The following is a 17,037-nucleotide window of genomic DNA, read 5'->3' on the forward strand; positions in this document are numbered from 1 at the left end:
TGCTCTTTCTTAGCACCCGTAGATTTGTTTGCTGTTCTACGTGTGGTCAAAGTCTCTAATCCTGAAGAAAAATCGCCGGGTTGTTTTACTCACGACATCTGAAATATTTATCACTCGTAGAGATCCTTACAATTATTTGAAGCGCGTTAGATCTGTTACAAATTTATCTGCATTCCGCGAAATATCCGTGGAGGATGACTTGACTAACAAGAAATTATTTTTCTGCTGATCCAATTCTGTTGACGGTTAGGAGGACGGTTTTACACTTTGCCGTGATTATGCGACAGAAATGGAATTCCACGACATTGGTGAGCTGAGGTGTTGTTTAATAAATTAATAAGCACCGCTTAGAACAACCGGTAGTCTTTGCCTCTGCAAACAAAGATCTAATTTAGCGGAGAAGTTCTGAAAGAAGAGAGTTACCGACAGCATCTCCAGGTAAGAGTTGATACATGGCATTTATCTTCAGTTCTTAGTTGATTAAAAAAAATATTCAAGATTATAATCTTAGTTTAAAGACCACAACTTTCTATGTTGGAAAGGAAATTCCGTATATCAGGTATTTTTTTGTCCTAGAGAGGGTTATTGTAAATAAAAAGTCAAACGATAACTAATCTCCGAAGAAAAAGTTGGTTTGTTCTCGCATTGATTTCACTAACCATGGCTCGTTTCACATGGTCAATAATTTCTTAGTCAAGAGAGTCTGTCAAATTGTCACGCTGATTTAATATTTTGATTCACAAATTAGAATTCTATATTTTATTCTAACATGGTAATGTAATACTTGAATTTTCCTCCTTTTTGTTGCTTTAGATATATTAGAAAATGAAGACCCGGATAGCGATAGTCGCATCGATTGTTTTAGTCGTGGTACTTCATGTGGAGAGTTCAGTTAGTAAGTATGGAACAAGGGAACTTTTGAAATAATTCTATTTTGTAAATTAGCTTGATAAGTTTAATAACAACCCATTCTCTGCTTGCCACTCTAATCAACCATGGAAAGTAAAGTTTTCGTATTATTCCCCTCATCTATGACCAAAACTCGTGTGCTGTTCGAATTTCCAAGGACTGGCTAAACGATATCACTGAGGTCACTCGCAGTTAGAATAAATATGACTTATAAAGGTTCCACGGCTTGTTAAAGTTATAAGTCGTCGCCTGTCAGTTTACTTGTTAAACATATTTCATCTGTAGGAGTTCCCCCAATGATAAACTCTCGAATCTATCACACAGGAACTAAAAAATATTATTCAAAGTAATGTTTTTAACTTCTGAACTCCAAGTACAAGCGAAGACAATTTTTCGCTTGATCAATTTTATTAGCCACCAGTGCGGAAAACCTGTCACAACCGAAAGAAGAAATGACAAAACCTGGAAATAATGATCCCCTGTTTTCTTGACTGACACTCATAGAAACTTATGCCAAAATGCACGAGCATGTGGATAAGATTGAAACGTCAAATCTCTCCACATACGACGATTAGCACAAAGTTAGAAAAAACTGCTTGTTTTTCTCACTCAGAATTTTAAGTAACATATGCCATGTAAGACGACGAAGATCTTACCAAAAGTTTATTCAAGTTTCTTACCATGTATTTTTTACTTTCAGTTCAGAGCAGGCTTGCGGAATTGAGGGCAAAGAGTAAGTATAGAATTATAATGAATATAACTTCGATCAATTAGCTTAGGAAACTTCTCCACAAGTCAATAGGATACGAAACCATGATATCTATTTACTGAAGTAAATATATTCAACTCATCATTGAACTCTTTATCGTTAATATATCATCTCGCTTTTTTTTTTTTAGGGAGTCCATGTGGGGCGTCATGCGCTCCATCCTGTGCTCCTCTGTGTCAGCCATCATGTTGTATGCCAATTCCACCACCGCCTCCTCCGCCACCACCACCGCCTCCCCCACCAATGCCAATGGCAACGATGGCTCCTCCTCCTCCGTGTCCTCCCGTTTGCTTGAAATGGACGACAACTATCAACCCAGTGGGCGGAATGCCTCAAGTGTCTCCAATTCAGTCTACTCCTTGTCCTGATCAGTGCCAGCAGGCAGGCTGTTGTGCACCTCCACCAATGATGCCCCCTCAACCACCACCAATGGTTATGGGCCCTCCTCCTCCTATGGTAGCACCTCCTCCTCCTCCAGTTCAGCCACCACCACCTTGCCCTCCAGGTTGCCCTAAGGCTTGCTATCCAGCCTGTTCACAGAGGTGCTGCAACCCTCAACCACTCCCGCCCCTTCCACCACCAATGCCACCGATGCCTCCCATGCAGCAATGCCAGCCATCCTGTGCTCCCACCTGCTGCCAGGGACCACCTCCTCAACCAATGATGATGCCACCTTATCCTCCAATGAACATGCAGCCACCTCCGATGCAACCTCCTCCAATGATGATGCCCCCTCAACAACCCATGATGATGATGCCTCCTCCACAGACAGTTTGCCCCGCGCCCTGTGCCCGATCATGCGCACCAAAATGTAAACCTGAATGTTGCGACAAAAGGAAGCGTAATGCTGAGAACTAAAGTACTCTGGCTTTCGAGTCAACCATACACCGACTGGACAACTACGCGCTAATGGCGACGCCCTAGGCATAGGGGTAATCGAAGGAAAAGTCGAAGATATCCATTCTTCGTTTCCTTTTCTGCTGTAAATAATGGACCACAGTCTTTTTTGTTTATGCCACAAAAGGTGCTCATTTTTGGGCTGCTCATCATATCAATTCAATTAAACTGAACTAGGCATGTCTCTTTGTGCTAAATAGGGTGGTTAATAAAAATTGTTAAGATTTTTGTTTCAAAAGCCTTGAATATCGTTCCTTTGAAACGGTCCTAAACATTTATCCTGACGTAAATTCTCCTCGCTCTGGATCTGTCAAAAAGCCGTAAATCTAACTTCAAGCATATAATTTTCCTCAAATACCAAAACTTTTCTGTCACCATAGTGTCATGAGCGACCATCTTTAGTAATGTTTATCGACACTCATTTTAATTTACTCAGGTAAGGCGCATTCTCCCGAAAAATTCAAATCTTACAAACAAGACCTCGTTTCATGAAAAAGATATGCTTTAAAAAAGTGAAAATGTGATGATGATCATGAATAATAAAATGAAGGGGGCAACCGGGATTGAACCGGTGACCTCTCGATCTGCAGTCGAATGCTCTAGCACTGAGCTATGCCCCCATCTCCTGTCTTGATCTGCCGTTTTCCATGTCCCAAACTACAGCTTCCGTACCCTGTAACACTCTTTTAATGAAAACGGCCAGCCACCACAGCCTTGTCCTCGCTAACCTTGGGCTTCAACATCATTCCTGCAAAACTCGGCTGGTGCACCTTGCTTCCTAAAGTACAACTGATTCCGCAGATCATTCTTATCTGCTGTGCATATCCTTGCGAATGATCATATCAATCAACGATGACAGATGTCGAGTGTCAGGCCCGACGCGTACATGTTGGTAACGTTTTGTTAGCAGGGCCTCCGCTCCCTAATTTTAGCCCCAAAGAAAGTAAAGGAAAAAAAAGGTACTCACGAAATTGAAAAGAGTAAAGATATGTAAATGAGGAAACTAGGATTAAACCGGTGACATGTCGATCTGCCGTACCACAGACTTATGCATTGATGCCAAACAAGTGATTTTGTACCATGTTAAGCAGGACGCACAAAGTCTTTATTTCAGTATGCAACTGAAGCACTGGTGGTTCAGTGGTAGAATTCTCGCCTGCCACGCGGGAGACCCGGGTTCGATTCCCGGCTAGTGCATGGTTTTGCATCTCCAGTCAATCTTGGGGTGCAGATGGCTGTAATTATTTTAATTTTTCCATGAGCAGGTTATTAAGCTCTTTTTGAACTTTCCGCAGATCATTCTTATCTGCTGTGCATATCCTTGCGAATGATCATATCAACCAATGATGACAGATGTCGAGTGTCAGGCCCGACGCGTACATGTCGCTAACGTTTTGTTAGCAGGGCCTCCGCTCCCTAATTTTAGCCCCAAAGAAAGTAAAGGGAAAAAAAGGTACTCACGAAATTGAAAAGAGTAAAAATATGTAAATGAGGAAACTAGGAAAAAACCGGTGACATATCGATCTGCCGTACCACAGACTAATGCATTGATGCCAAACAAGTGATTTTGTACCATGTTAAGCAGGACGCACAAAGTCTTTATTTCAGTATGCAACTGAAGCACTGGTGGTTCAGTGGTAGAATTCTCGCCTGCCACGCGGGAGACCCGGGTTCGATTCCCGGCTAGTGCATGGTTTTGCATCTCCAGTCAATCTTGGGGTGCAGATGGCTGTAATTATTTTAATTTTTCCATGAGCAGGTTATTAAGCTCTTTTTGAACTTTCTCTCGCCTCGAACGGTTTGTTATCCCATTAAATTGAAGTGTTTATCCATTTGTCCTATAAATCGTTTTCACTCAACGTTACACCGCCGCCATAATGTTAATTAATACGATATTGGTATCGTAGTATTGGCATCCAAGTCAATGCTACAGGATTTGAACTCTTTCCTTCTATAAAAATAAAGTCTCTTTTCTTCGGATGAATACACATAGATACTCAGCAATTGATTTAAAACGTCCTATTTTGTCCTAAGAGAAACAGAAATAGAAAAGGCTTGCTTATCTTTGCAAAAGGCTGAAAAACTGAAAGTCAATAGTACAACAAAAGAAATTAATTGTTATAAAGGGGATTGATAGTGAAAATAAGTTGTTCTCCATGAGAAGGAATCCTCAAATGAAAATGCCTCAGGCGAAGTCCTTTGTTTCAACATTTTAATTTACTCAGGTAAGGCGCATTCTCCCGAAAAATTCGAATCTTACAAACAAGACCTCGTTTCATGAAAAAGATATGCTTTAAAAAAGTGAAAATGTGATGATGATCATGAATAATAAAATGAAGGGGCAACCGGGATTGAACCGGTGACCTCTCGATCTGCAGTCGAATGCTCTAGCACTGAGCTATGCCCCCATCTCCTGTCTTGATCTGCCGTTTTCCATGTCCCAAACTACAGCTTCCGTACCCTGTAACACTCTTTTAATGAAAACGGCCAGCCACCACAGCCTTGTCCTCGCTAACCTTGGGCTTCAACATCAGTCCTGCAAAACTCGGCTGGTGCACCTTGCTTCCTAAAGTACAACTGATGCCGCTGATCATTCTTAGCTGCTGTGCATATCCTTGCGAATGATCACATCAATCAACGATGACAGATGTCGAGAGTCAGGCCCGACGCGTACATGTTGCTAACGTTTTGTTAGCAGGGCCTCCGCTCCCTAATTTTAGCCCCCGAAAAAAAGTAAAGGAAAAAAAAAGGTACTCACGAAATTGAAAAGAGTAAAGATATGTAAATGAGGAAACTAGGATTAAACCGGTGACATATCAATCTGCCGTACCACAGACTTATGCATTGATGCCAAACAAGTGATTTTGTACCATGTTAAGCAGGACGCACAAAGTCTTTATTTCAGTATGCAACTGAAGCACTGGTGGTTCAGTGGTAGAATTCTCGCCTGCCACGCGGGAGACCCGGGTTCGATTCCCGGCTAGTGCATGGTTTTGCATCTCCAGTCAATCTTGGGGTGCTGAAGGCTGTAATTATTTTTAATTTTCCATGATTGTTATTAAGCTCTTTTTGAACTTTCTCTCGCCTCGAACGGTTTAATATCCCATTAAATTGGAGTGTTTATCCATTTGTCCTATAAATCGTTTTCACTCAACGTTACATCGCCGCCATAATGTTAATTAATACGATATTGATATCGTAGTATTGGCATCCAAGCCAATGCTACAGGATTTGAACTCTTTCCTTCTATAAAAATAAAGTCTCTTTTCTTCGGATGAATTTACATACATACTCAGCAATTGATTTAAAACGTCCTATTTTGTCCTAAGAGAAACATAAATAGAAAAGGCTTGCTTATCTTTGCAAAAGGCTGAAAAACTGAAAGTCAATAGTAATACAAAAGAAATTAATTGTTATAAAGGGGATTGATAGTGAAAATAAGTTGTTCTCCATGAGAAGGAATCCTCAAATGAAAATGCCTCAGGCGAAGTCCTTTGTTTCAACATAATTTAATTGACAACATAACATCAGTTGTATATAAGACTTAGCTGTTTTGTAACAGCTGCTCTGACAACAAAACGATCCCAAGAGCTCGAATCCAACTAAGACATATAGTCAAGTTCCATTTCATCACATTAGAGTAATCCTTATTTACAAAGACATTTATCCTGAATTCGAACTCTTTTCAGATTGACGCCAGTTAGTCCACTAACTATAGCTTAAAAACATGTTTTCAACACAGTTACATCGCCCCAACGATCGAAAACCCAAACAATGGGTGCTTATCCGCAATTCATCTTGAAACAAAGTCATTGCAGCGTTGAATGAGCAGCCATCTTTCAATCTTTATATCTACTCTTTGTCTTTCTTTTCTTCATCGTTCTTCTTGCCCTTCTTGTCTACTTTTCCCTTCTTGCAGCAGGCACTGCAAGGTGGGGTGCAAGTTGGAGGACATGGGGGTGGGCAGGGTGGAGGGGGAGGGGGGCAGGGTGGAGGGCATGGGGGAGGACAGGGCGGTGGGCATGGTGGTGGTGGGAAGTGGTGTTGTTGTACGTGGACTGTCTGGACAGTGTGGCATGGGGGTGGGCATGGAGCAGGTGGAGGTGGTGGAGGTGGTGGAGGTCCAGGATGTGAGTGGTGGACGAAGACATGAGCGTGTGATTCAGTGGAGAAGGGTGGAGGAGAGGGCATGGGTGCTGGAGGGGGACCTGGTGGGCTGGCGTGGTACACGTGGTGGTGCACGGTGTGTCCAAAGTGACATGGTGGTGGGCATGGAGCTGGTGGGGGAGGAGGAGGGGGAGGTGGTCCTGGGTGGAAGTGATGGTGGTAAAGGGTTGACTGACTACTTGTTGCTACTGGTGGAGGAGGAGGTGGAGGGGGAGGTGGGCAGCATATTGGAGGTGGGGGCGGGGGAGGTGGAGGTGGTGGGCAGCAGGTTGGCTGACAAGGGCAGCTTGATGGGCATCCGTATCCGCATTTCTTTGCACCTAAAAGACGATAGAAAAGGGAGACAATTAGTTGTAACTAATCTAGCCTAAATCGGTTTTATGAATAATCCTTCAATTAAGATACTCTAATGACTAGCAAAACGCTGTTCTAAACTTAAACAAAAACATAAAGTAACAGCTTTCTTATAAATACTTTTGATTTAATCAATAGAAAATGAACCCAAAGAGGAAGTGTTTAGAAAAAGAAAAACTTCTTGGCCAGCAGAGGGACGTCTGTTTGTTTGTTAAAAGAAGAAAACACGTCTTTTGATTTACCCTTCGCTCAGAATTTTCAATCTTCGTTTATTTTTCCTAAAACGATGATCGATTTCTGTCACAATATTGGAAGTCCCAGGAGGGAGTAAAATTAAGCCTTTCGTAACCTATTTTTTTTGTAGTTCCTGCCGTTTAACTCTACGGCTGCAAGATTGAAAACTGATCTTGAATGTCTTTGCTTAAGGAAAGTCTAAATAGTTGCACTGGTCGACAGAGAATAAGAGAGCGACATGTCATCATCGACAAACTCAAGATCTGTGTCAAGAGGACGAGCGCGCGAAGACATGTGACCAGTGGTACAAGCAGGATAATTGCCCTGACCAGGTAGTTTCTGAATTTTGACTGAATGGCCAAAAAAAGAAATTTTCCGCTCTTTATGAAACTAGTGCGCGTTTCAGTCATGGCGTTAAAATCTTCAAGCGTCGATGTTCAAGCGTATGAAGATTAAGAGGACGAATTCTTCATCTCTGTTGTTGCCTTGCATTTGTTTAGTTTGCTTTTTGTGCAATTTCGAATCTTTCCTGTGTTTGTTTTCTTCATTCAGCAGAGAGGTTTAATAAATCACACTTTTGCTGATTTCAAATCGCCGAAGGTTGTCAGGGAAGTAAAAATTTTATTCCTTTTTTTTTTAAAAATCGGTTTTTCACATCGGTCCGAATGCTTTCGTCTGTTAACTGGTGGTTTGCTCTACCTTGTCAAGTGACGAGATTGTAACCTGTTGGTGATTCCGTAGGTAGTCTCATTCATTTGATTATTCGCTTAATTCCTCAAAAATAAAATTAACATCGTTCTCTTAAGACTATTGATTCTTTTCAATCAATAATTTCAAATGTTTATAACCAAGCTAACAAGCTTTTAAGAAAAGGCGTTTTTCAGCTTTCGAATCTGTCTTCCTGTGTTATGACCTATTGGCATTGTGTTATTTGTTTGCATTCAAACGCACATATTTTGATACAAATGTTTTTTCGCTTTGAGTTTAAAAATGGTCCGTCTTTCCTTATTAAAAACTGTAAAAACAGCTAATCAAAATCACAGTTAGTCAAAAGCACTCTCCCCACTAAGTTCAGTAAAGTGGTTTTTTGTGAACAATTGTGGCTAAAACGCTCAATAACAACTCTTTCGTCTCAGTTATTTCAGTTAATAAATATCAGACACGATGAACTTTGAATAGCTAAATTCTTACCTTTAAGCTGATTTAGCTTCTTTTTGAGGATTTTCTTTTTTGCTTCAACAGAGAAGGCGACCAGCACAATAAGCAAAAGAAAGATTCGCTTGTCCATGTTGCCTGATAAAAAGAAGAAACAAATTATAGCAAGTACATTCCAAGCTTTGCTAAGGTTCTTTCCCTACTTTCCAAGTAGATTAAATTATTTTCTCCTCGTAATGGTTTCTCGTTAAGAGATCTTTCCAAATCGCCGTTATCGCCGTAACGATTGTCAAATATTCGACGAAACTACACCAACACAGATATACAATTAATCTTAAAACATTGCTGAACTTTCTTAATAAATACATTCTCTTAACTATTCTGCCAAACGGGGAGGTTAAAATATTTACCCTCGGACATTCAGCTACAAATAAAGTAGTAATTAGGTTTAGATTTCCATTTCAGATTATTATAATCGATAACATTTAAGACACACAGTGACGGGGCCTCAAGTTGATAAAATAAACACAACTTACGAGATAATGCAATTCGTACAATTCGAGTGGTTGAGTAACAGAAACAGAAAAAAACTGTAGTTATATTGCTATATTATAATGTTATATGAGAAACAAGTTTTGAGTTAAATGTCTTTTTTGATTATCACTATGGCAATTATGTAAAATCTGAGACAAAGACGCCTACCTTTTTCTCAGGAAAACCTAAAATCCCTGATTCCTCGGGCAACACAATCAAGAAATTGCTTCTTTGCTTTAAATGGGAGACGTTAGGATGCGCTAATCGTTTGCACTACCCGTTCGGGGTTAAAGCTTTTGATTGGCTTGTGAATGGTTATTCATGCATGACCAAACGATCCAATCTAACGACGTAATCGAACAGCAATGGTCTATGACACGAGGCGCCCGTTTACACCGCTGGCCATTAATCATTCACGACTTACCGGTGGTCTGTCTCTAAGAGGCTGGTTCTATGCAAACAATCCTATATCCAAGTCTTTCATAACAGTTTTTCAACACTTTCATGGTGTTTTCATTGAGACGATGAAAACAACCTGTAAGCTATGAATCCATATGTATACCAAGATTTATGGACCATGAAGGAATATAAAAACCTTTGCTTAGGGGATTCACCGTTGAAAAATTGTTTGGTGCAATAATCCGTAAAGGTCGTTCCATGCAATTTCCAAACGATAGCTTTAACCGTTTTATGTTACTGTCACAGACAATTGTTTTTTTAATTGACCGCTTGTTTTTTATCATTTGACTTCTTGACCTGTTATAGACTGATCATGAAATATCTGCTATTCAATTGCAGAAGATTCAAACTCACTTACCAAATAAAATCAACATTAAGGGTACTGATGCATCTAAAGCAACTTAAAGGCGAGGAAAACTTTTTATGATTGCCAGCAAAGCAAAAATATGAAAGATGTGTCCGACAATACAAGACAAATGTCCTCTTTCGAGTCATTTTCCAGGAATAGGCTGCAAGGAAATTTGGCGTTTCTGCACTGTCCTTTTCTTCCTTAAAATGAAGTGCCTAAGGAATGTTTAAAAACGTAATTCATAAAATAATAGCGTTTCTAAACCCACTCATGTCTAAATGGCTCCTGTATACACCATTTTCTTTGAGTAGCTATGCGGTTATCTACGTTTTTCTACGAGTTCATCTTGACATTCGTTTATGGTAAATTACCAACATTTTCTCTACTTTTATGAAAGGTACTAAAACAAACAGAAAGCAAAGAAACAAATTGAAGTTGAGAGTGAGGAGTGTTCAACGCGTCTTTTAATTTAGAACATTTATCGGTCTAAAAGAGTTTTGTTTTTTCATTCTTTTCTAGGAATTACTGGAAAAACTTTGTTCATCTTCTCGAGATTCCGCGTGGCGCAATATTTTCACTTTCAATCCGGTCATTCCATTTTAGTTTAGTGATTTTTGTTGTTGTATTTTTTGTTTGTTTGTTTGTTTGTCGTGATTGTTTTGTCTTTTTTCTTCTTTGATTATTTATTCGGTCCTGCAGCAGGTATGTTGACATACCTATTCACTCGGCAGAAACCTACCAAGTAAAGTGAATAACATAGGAAGTGTTTCATGAGAGCAGGAAGTGCAACTGAGCGAAAAATTCTTAACTGTATTGTAGAAAAGTACAATAAACCACTCAATATGTTTCTCATTAACAACATTTTATTAAGTTATTTGAATTCTGACGGGAACTTCAAGCTTCATAAAGGAGCACACAAATTTGTCACTAGAACGCAAAATATTCTACAAAACGTCCGTACATAGATGTTATTATTACGTCAACGTAAAGAGTTTCCATTCGGTCGTTTTCTTGGCGAAGTAGAGTTCACCGCCGACGCCATAAAGATACACCATAAAACAACCCCATATATCACAACATCTGGTTCGCAGTCACTGTCCCTGTATGTACACGGCTGATAACTTATGATGATCGCTTCTTGCAGCACATGGGTGGACAGGCTGGTGGACAGACTGGGGCGGGAGCGCAGCATTGTGGTGTGCAGGGTGGTGGGCATGGTGGGGCAGGCACGACTATTGGGGGAGGAGCCGGGACTGGACATGGGCAAGGTGGTGGTGGTGGCATGTATTCCCATACGTGTTGCTGGCTCTGAACGGTGGCTGGTGGAGGTGCTGGCTGAGGAGGAGCAGGCATAGCTGGAGCCTGAGGTCCCATATGGTGAACGTGGTGATGGTGGATGTGGGTGGTGTGGTGAATCTGCTGTGGTGGGGGAGGGGGTGGTGGTGGTGGGGCACAGCAGTAAGTTGGGCAAGTTGGTGCACACATTGGGGCGGTGCATTGGTATCCGCATGGGATGGCTCCTCTCTTTTCTGTTGAGATACAACGTTATACTTTGGGTCACTTCATCGACGACTTCATGTGGTATAACTTTACACTTCTGTTAAAATCCGTATATTAGTGTAAGAACAAATATGAGTAATTTTTAAACAACTCATGATATTAATTTTGAATGATTTTCCCTGGAGACTACTCCAACCCATGAGAAATTCTACAAAAGCTGTGTCTATAATCATTTTCTAACTTTGTCACCACTGTCATCTTAACTTTACAGAAAAGTCTCAAAACCTTTACATGCAGCAAGAGGTACTAGGAATAGTAAAGGCGAAGGTCGTTACAATTTTACTTATAATCACGTGGTTATTCAACACAGGTACTGCGACATCACACAATTTGTTTTGAATTGTTCAGCTTACTGTCTTGTGTCGTGTAGATAGCAGTACATGGAAATTTTTTAAGAAAGTAAACTAAATGGAGAAATTCTGTTTAAAGGATTTTTTCGCTCTAAAGAAGCGATAAACTGTCCAATATCCCTATCAATTGTGATTTGAAACCGTGACAACACAAGCATGAAATATTAACTGATTTCCTCTGACCTTAGCGAAACCCTAGAGGACAAGTTCGCTCCGGATTTCCTCAATCCTTCGCGATTAGCATGATAATCAAGAAGAAATTCTACTTTGATTATTACGTAAAGAAGTAAAGCGAATTCGGTAGTACGCACCTTTAAAAGATTTGGCGCTGACGCACACGACGGCGGCTAAAAGGAGAACAACAAGACGGGCCATTTCTGCAACTGAAAAAGAGAAGAGATTTAAAAGAGTCAACACGAATTATGAAGAAATCGTGAAAGATATTCCTGAGTGTTCAAAAAGTATCTTACGGTACTAACGTCAACAGATAATGTTAAGAACACTTTATGATCTTCAAACAAACATTTAAAACGCGTTTTTTCAATTGATTCTCTTGGATAATGATGATCGCAAGCAGAACAATTAAATTAAAATCCAAACCTACAAAGTCACTCAAGTCGTAGAACCACTTGTCGTTATCGGCTATGAGGTTGTTAGTATCTTACCTTCTAGTCAGAGCTTGGATCTCGATCTACTGAGCGCGCTGAGAACTGATTTCGAATAGAGGATCTTATTAATTATGTCGACATTTGACCAGTCGCAGGTCTTAGCCAGATCAGTGGATTCCCATTGGCTGGCGATGACTTCGGATCACAAGATTTGAAGAAAGTCTATGAGTTATTCATAGTTTTGGTTGATTTCATTGCACACCTATGAGACCCTATGCAAGCCCCAATGACTCAAGAATTAAGTCATCGACATCACTGTGTCAATGTGGAAGCTGTGAGGCGCCGGCGCGTTAATTTCGTGGAAAAAGCATCCATGGGGACCTCGTGAATGCGTCCAGTTTTGATTTTTTTTGTGAGCAGCGATATTTTATTGCTGTTTGCCTTTGATCGATTCAGAAAATGCACGAAAATAAACTCTTTGTTTGTCGTTTGGCACCTGGTTATTGTTTGACATAAACCAAAACATTTTCGTTTGAAGATCAGGTACCAGTATGATGGGTGTAGCCAACCGTTGCATCACAGGAGACCGAAAAACTTGTCGCAAAATTCCTAATGTTCCACTAAAAGCTCCAGTTTTCTTTTAACATATTTTATATTTCCACGAAATATTGAAAGTTCTCCTACTGATGTAGGTGGAAAAATTTGTTGGCACCATGTTGTGTTATGCTGACTGAAGGACTGGTGCTTGTATTTAGCAAATTCATTTGGCGTTAAAGGATCGTTTCAATTTTAAGACGGCCTTGTCAACAAGATCAATTTTTTTCTCAAGATATAAATATTCGAGGTTAATTTCCATGGAAATACTTTGAGTCACGAGTGCCATGTTCGATACCTAGGTAATTAAACTTTGCGAGAGATTCGATTTCCATTGAAAATATGGTGTCATCATAACAAGGAAAAAGTCTTGCAACTTTACATGACCGTTAAACAAATGAATACTTCATATTTATAACACCCTGGATTTTTGCCTCCAGTAAATACTGTACCCATGTTTACTTTCACTTTAAAATTAGGAGATAGCAATATATGAAGTCTAGGGAGGAGTGAGAACAGACACAAGTACCAATTTTATCCAAACACCATGACCATAAAATTGAGCAACGTGCAGTATTGATCTTAGAAAAGACAACGGGATTCAGGGGAATAAGGACAATTAATTGAATAATTTCCCATTCTGTCTGGATCTGACTTTTTTTTTGTTACTCTTTGTTTATTGGTAAACAAATAAGTCATGACCATGTTTACTAGGGTCACTGACCCTTATGAAATTTCAAATATCATTGTTAACCTAAGTACCAATGAATTAGATGGACAGGGGATTGTCTACTCACTGTATATAGATCCTCTTTTATGGATAATAACGTAAAATCGGCTATACTATAACGGAGGACTAAATTGCTTGTCTTTTCTTTTTTGAGTAAACGACTTGTGTACAGATTTCTGCGAAATACCAGACAAGATATGTGCTTTAATATTTCCTTCGTTTACCAAAGCTGGAAAATAATACCGAACAAACAGATATTGATGTTATTTCAACGCACTTTTACCGCTCGATATGTGTGGCATGCAGTCACTCAACCTAAGATGGTAGACTTGGTTAAGACAAGAAGGACTGGGGGGGAGGGGGTGTGACTGGTTAGGTTTTTCCTGTTTTTCTTTCTTGTATCAAAAATGATCTCTTTCATTGATGAAAGTTTATGTTCTAAAGGAGACCAAAAGTCCAGATATAAATGTGCCGAATGTCTGAGGAGCTCAGTATTTTATTTTCTTCCAATATTGTCATAAAAACTATATCTTTGGCTGCGGTCTGCTACTCTTAAGAATATAAGAATAAACACAGTAAAAGAACAAAAATTATAGTTTAAAACGTTTCACCTTTAATTAAATACCAACAATAAGCACATGTACAACTTCGCTGAAAACTTCACATTGGTGAATCGAGGACTGCGTTTATATTCACAGGCGTACAAGCATGCCAAATAAAGGCATATCGCATCGACAGCGCATCGTCCTGGACGCTAGACACCTCGTGTAACATACACCGAAAATAAACCTATCTATGAAGCTCCGAAAAGTTAATCGTCATCATCGTCTTTGTCGTCTTTCTTTTCTTCCTTCTGTTCCACAGCCTTATCTGATTTTTCTTCCTGTTTATCTTCCTGTTTCTCTTCTTTTGTGTCTTCTTGTTTATCTTCCTGTTTATCCTCTTGTTTCTGCTCCTGCTTCTCCTCTTCATTGTCCTCCTGCTTGGCAATCTCCTCTTCCTTCTTTTCTTCCTGATCATTGACGTCATCGTCATCATCAGCATTGCCAGAGGCTTCATCCTCGATCTTTACCTTGTTCTTCTTACAACAGGCCACTGGGCAGGATGGTGCGCAAGTTTGGATACATGGGGGAGGGCAGGGTGGAGGTGGTGGTGGTGGGTGGACAATGTGGTGGACAACCTGGTGAACGTGGTGGATTCTCTGGGGAGGAGCAGGAGGGAGACAAGGAGGTGGGCAGGGTGGAGGTGGAGCAGGAGCCCATTGGTGGGAGTGATGGTGCATAACGCTAGCGGTGTGGCATGGTGGAGGGCATGGCAGAGGTGGAGGTGGTGGAGGAGGAGGCAGCATATGGTGATGTGTTACATGGTGGATGTGGTGAACAGCCTGAGGGGGAGCTGGAGGGAGACATGGTGGGGGGCATGGTGGAGGAGGAGCAGGTGCCCACGCATGACTATGAGAATGTTGCACACTATGGGTCATACAAGGTGGTGGGCATGGGGGAGGGGGTGGTGGGCATGGAGGGGGACAAGGGGGAGGACAGGGTGGTGGGCACGGTGGGGGTGGTGGTGGGGGACAGCATGTAGGAGGACAAGGAGGCGCACATGACACTGCACATGGGCCGGCGCATTTCTTGGATCCTGGACTGGCCTTAGCTGCAAGATCAAAAAAACGAAAATATGAATAATTGCATTCAATTTAAAGACTAATTCGTTCTTGTAACGCTTTGTGCCGTTTATCACGGGTTTAATATGAACCAAATGATTATTTACACATTTGGCTTCGCGTAACAGGTGGTACACGGTGGACTACATGTGGCAAGAATTTTTCAGTTTCCTTTACAAAATGCGAGATTATATAATATATATATTTTCTGTCCACTTTTGCCTCTAGGTTCAATTTTTTTTAAATAATATCATTGTTAAAACTAAACAAGGATGCTACAAATACCAAGGAAATGTTTTGAAAGTGTCCTATAGATCTCTTTGTCTCTCCAAGTGGAAAGATCAAGATCTGATGATAAACACACAATTACAAGTTGCGAATTACCAATTCTTGCCTTAGATGAAGGAAAGATATCCATTGACATAATTTCTGACATTTCGGTTTCTTCGAAAACCTTCGATCAGAGTTTACCCCATTATCCCTTTTATCACGGGAAGTGATATTCTAAAAGTGATCGGTTATTTCACAATTCAAAATTCTGTCACTAATTTAAATTGAATTTAAAACTGAAAGCTTACCTTTCTTGATTTTATTAGCTTTTGGATGTTTGCCGGCTTCTACGAAGACAACGGCCGCTATTAAAAGACAGACTAACAGGGCCTTTGTAGCCATGATTGGGCTCTGAGAATATGCAAAATTAAAAGCCATATATTAGATCTGAGTAAATCACATAGGCAAGATGAGTTTCACTATTTGATTTACGAGTGTAAATTAAAGACCGCGCTGAGACTTGGTGATAAGTAAGTAGGTTGTCTACAGTGGGTTGACAAACACTTCTTTTCCTGCAACAAGTCTGAGGTAGGCGGTTCGTTTCCCTTTCTTCTACCAAGTCACAATCCCACGCTGTATTGTAATAAAAGTGAAAACGCGGTTTTTTGCTCGTCTGTTTTCTATTAGCTTGGCTAGCTGTACCAATTTTCTTGAGCTTAGTCTCTCCATTTGGAAACTGTATCATAAAACTTGTGAAACTCACCGTATCTCTGTGGCTACTCCCGCAAACTCGGATTGAATTATGATAAACTGCAATAAAACGTTTTATGCCAGGGCCCCGATAACACTTAATTATTTACCAGTCTTTGTAATCCCTGATTCACTAAGGTCAGGACCGTAGGGCGTTAATTATTCACGACCAGTGAGGTGATTTGGGTCTCGCGCGTAAGTTCATATTTCGGGAAAAAGACGAAATTTTTGCTGCTGGACATTTTGATTTCGCTTGAAATATCCACCAATGTTATCATGTAATTTTCAGTGATAGAGATCCATTAGTATTGTTTTTCGAAAGGTCATTATCTAAGTTTACAGTTCTCGGATCAGGTCAGTACGTGTTGTTAATATTTCAGTATTCACCAGTTGTGTCGTTAGAAATGACAAGGAAACACCAGAAATTTGTAGGAAAACCGCTTTGGAAGCCCATTTATCCTCTATTGTGCGTTTAAACCTTACATAATTACTAATCTAGACCCCTACATCTTTATAGAGGAAAGTTATTACCACGTGAAATAAACTTTATTTCGCAGTCCGAAATCACTGAGATTCCAGCGTATAATAAAATAATTTCGCACCAAGACATTTTATTTTGACTTTCGTCTGGAATACCTGTTAGTGGAAAAGAGTTAATCGTTTGCTATTTAACGTTATTTCAATA

The 17,037-nt window shown here is 40.3% G+C and overlaps 4 protein-coding genes and 5 non-coding genes across 9 annotated transcripts; 4 read left to right on the top strand and 5 right to left on the bottom strand.

The window, feature by feature from the left end:
- Positions 1–149: 149 nt before the first annotated feature.
- On the top strand, positions 150–2,813 carry LOC131790428 (uncharacterized). Its single transcript, XM_059107640.2, has 4 exons — positions 150–438; positions 814–895; positions 1,610–1,642; positions 1,809–2,813. The coding sequence occupies exons 2-4, from the start codon at positions 826–828 to the stop codon at positions 2,534–2,536; spliced, it is 831 nt and encodes a 276-aa protein (XP_058963623.1). The 5' UTR covers positions 150–438; positions 814–825; the 3' UTR covers positions 2,537–2,813.
- Positions 2,814–3,123: 310 nt separating this feature from the next.
- Trnac-gca (transfer RNA cysteine (anticodon GCA)) lies at positions 3,124–3,195 on the bottom strand. The gene has a single exon. It is a non-coding gene; the product is annotated as a tRNA-Cys (tRNA).
- A 506-nt stretch (positions 3,196–3,701) lies between these two features.
- Positions 3,702–3,772, top strand: Trnag-gcc (transfer RNA glycine (anticodon GCC)). Its single transcript has one exon. It is a non-coding gene; the product is annotated as a tRNA-Gly (tRNA).
- A 423-nt stretch (positions 3,773–4,195) lies between these two features.
- Trnag-gcc (transfer RNA glycine (anticodon GCC)) lies at positions 4,196–4,266 on the top strand. Its single transcript has one exon. It is a non-coding gene; the product is annotated as a tRNA-Gly (tRNA).
- Positions 4,267–4,911: 645 nt separating this feature from the next.
- Trnac-gca (transfer RNA cysteine (anticodon GCA)) lies at positions 4,912–4,983 on the bottom strand. The gene has a single exon. It is a non-coding gene; the product is annotated as a tRNA-Cys (tRNA).
- Positions 4,984–5,492: 509 nt separating this feature from the next.
- On the top strand, positions 5,493–5,563 carry Trnag-gcc (transfer RNA glycine (anticodon GCC)). The gene has a single exon. It is a non-coding gene; the product is annotated as a tRNA-Gly (tRNA).
- A 502-nt stretch (positions 5,564–6,065) lies between these two features.
- On the bottom strand, positions 6,066–9,304 carry LOC131790430 (uncharacterized). Its single transcript, XM_059107641.2, has 3 exons — positions 9,188–9,304; positions 8,522–8,623; positions 6,066–7,062 (listed from the first exon to the last, which is right to left on the bottom strand). Exons 2-3 carry the CDS (start codon positions 8,616–8,618, stop codon positions 6,428–6,430), a joined length of 732 nt encoding a protein of 243 aa, XP_058963624.1. The 5' UTR covers positions 8,619–8,623; positions 9,188–9,304; the 3' UTR covers positions 6,066–6,427.
- A 1,368-nt stretch (positions 9,305–10,672) lies between these two features.
- On the bottom strand, positions 10,673–12,489 carry LOC131790434 (uncharacterized). The gene is made up of 3 exons (XM_059107647.2): positions 12,403–12,489; positions 12,049–12,120; positions 10,673–11,356 (listed from the first exon to the last, which is right to left on the bottom strand). Exons 2-3 carry the CDS (start codon positions 12,110–12,112, stop codon positions 10,950–10,952), a joined length of 471 nt encoding a protein of 156 aa, XP_058963630.2. The 5' UTR covers positions 12,113–12,120; positions 12,403–12,489; the 3' UTR covers positions 10,673–10,949.
- Positions 12,490–14,259: 1,770 nt separating this feature from the next.
- LOC131790426 (uncharacterized) lies at positions 14,260–16,495 on the bottom strand. The gene is made up of 3 exons (XM_059107638.2): positions 16,366–16,495; positions 15,911–16,013; positions 14,260–15,322 (listed from the first exon to the last, which is right to left on the bottom strand). Exons 2-3 carry the CDS (start codon positions 16,002–16,004, stop codon positions 14,481–14,483), a joined length of 936 nt encoding a protein of 311 aa, XP_058963621.1. The 5' UTR covers positions 16,005–16,013; positions 16,366–16,495; the 3' UTR covers positions 14,260–14,480.
- Between the last annotated feature and the right edge of the window lie 542 nt (positions 16,496–17,037).

The sequence above is a fragment of the Pocillopora verrucosa genome, chromosome 10 (genome assembly GCF_036669915.1).
Source record: "Pocillopora verrucosa isolate sample1 chromosome 10, ASM3666991v2, whole genome shotgun sequence".
Lineage (NCBI taxonomy): Eukaryota > Metazoa > Cnidaria > Anthozoa > Scleractinia > Pocilloporidae > Pocillopora > Pocillopora verrucosa.

Bases quoted from the DNA above. Each gene is read 5' to 3' on its own strand.
- LOC131790428 (XM_059107640.2), top strand. From the start codon at position 826: ATGAAGACCCGGATAGCGATAGTCGCATCGATTGTTTTAGTCGTGGTA. The intron at 896-1,609 runs GTAAGTATGGAA...TTTTACTTTCAG, and splicing joins TCATGTGGAGAGTTCAGTTA to TTCAGAGCAGGCTTGCGGAA. The intron at 1,643-1,808 runs GTAAGTATAGAA...TTTTTTTTTTAG, and splicing joins TGCGGAATTGAGGGCAAAGA to GGAGTCCATGTGGGGCGTCA.
- LOC131790430 (XM_059107641.2), bottom strand. From the start codon at position 8,618: ATGGACAAGCGAATCTTTCTTTTGCTTATTGTGCTGGTCGCCTTCTCT. The intron at 7,063-8,521 runs GTAAGAATTTAG...ATCGTCTTTTAG, and splicing joins GAAGCTAAATCAGCTTAAAG to GTGCAAAGAAATGCGGATAC.
- LOC131790434 (XM_059107647.2), bottom strand. From the start codon at position 12,112: ATGGCCCGTCTTGTTGTTCTCCTTTTAGCCGCCGTCGTGTGCGTCAGC. The intron at 11,357-12,048 runs GTGCGTACTACC...GTATCTCAACAG, and splicing joins CAGCGCCAAATCTTTTAAAG to AAAAGAGAGGAGCCATCCCA.
- LOC131790426 (XM_059107638.2), bottom strand. From the start codon at position 16,004: ATGGCTACAAAGGCCCTGTTAGTCTGTCTTTTAATAGCGGCCGTTGTC. The intron at 15,323-15,910 runs GTAAGCTTTCAG...TTGATCTTGCAG, and splicing joins AGCTAATAAAATCAAGAAAG to CTAAGGCCAGTCCAGGATCC.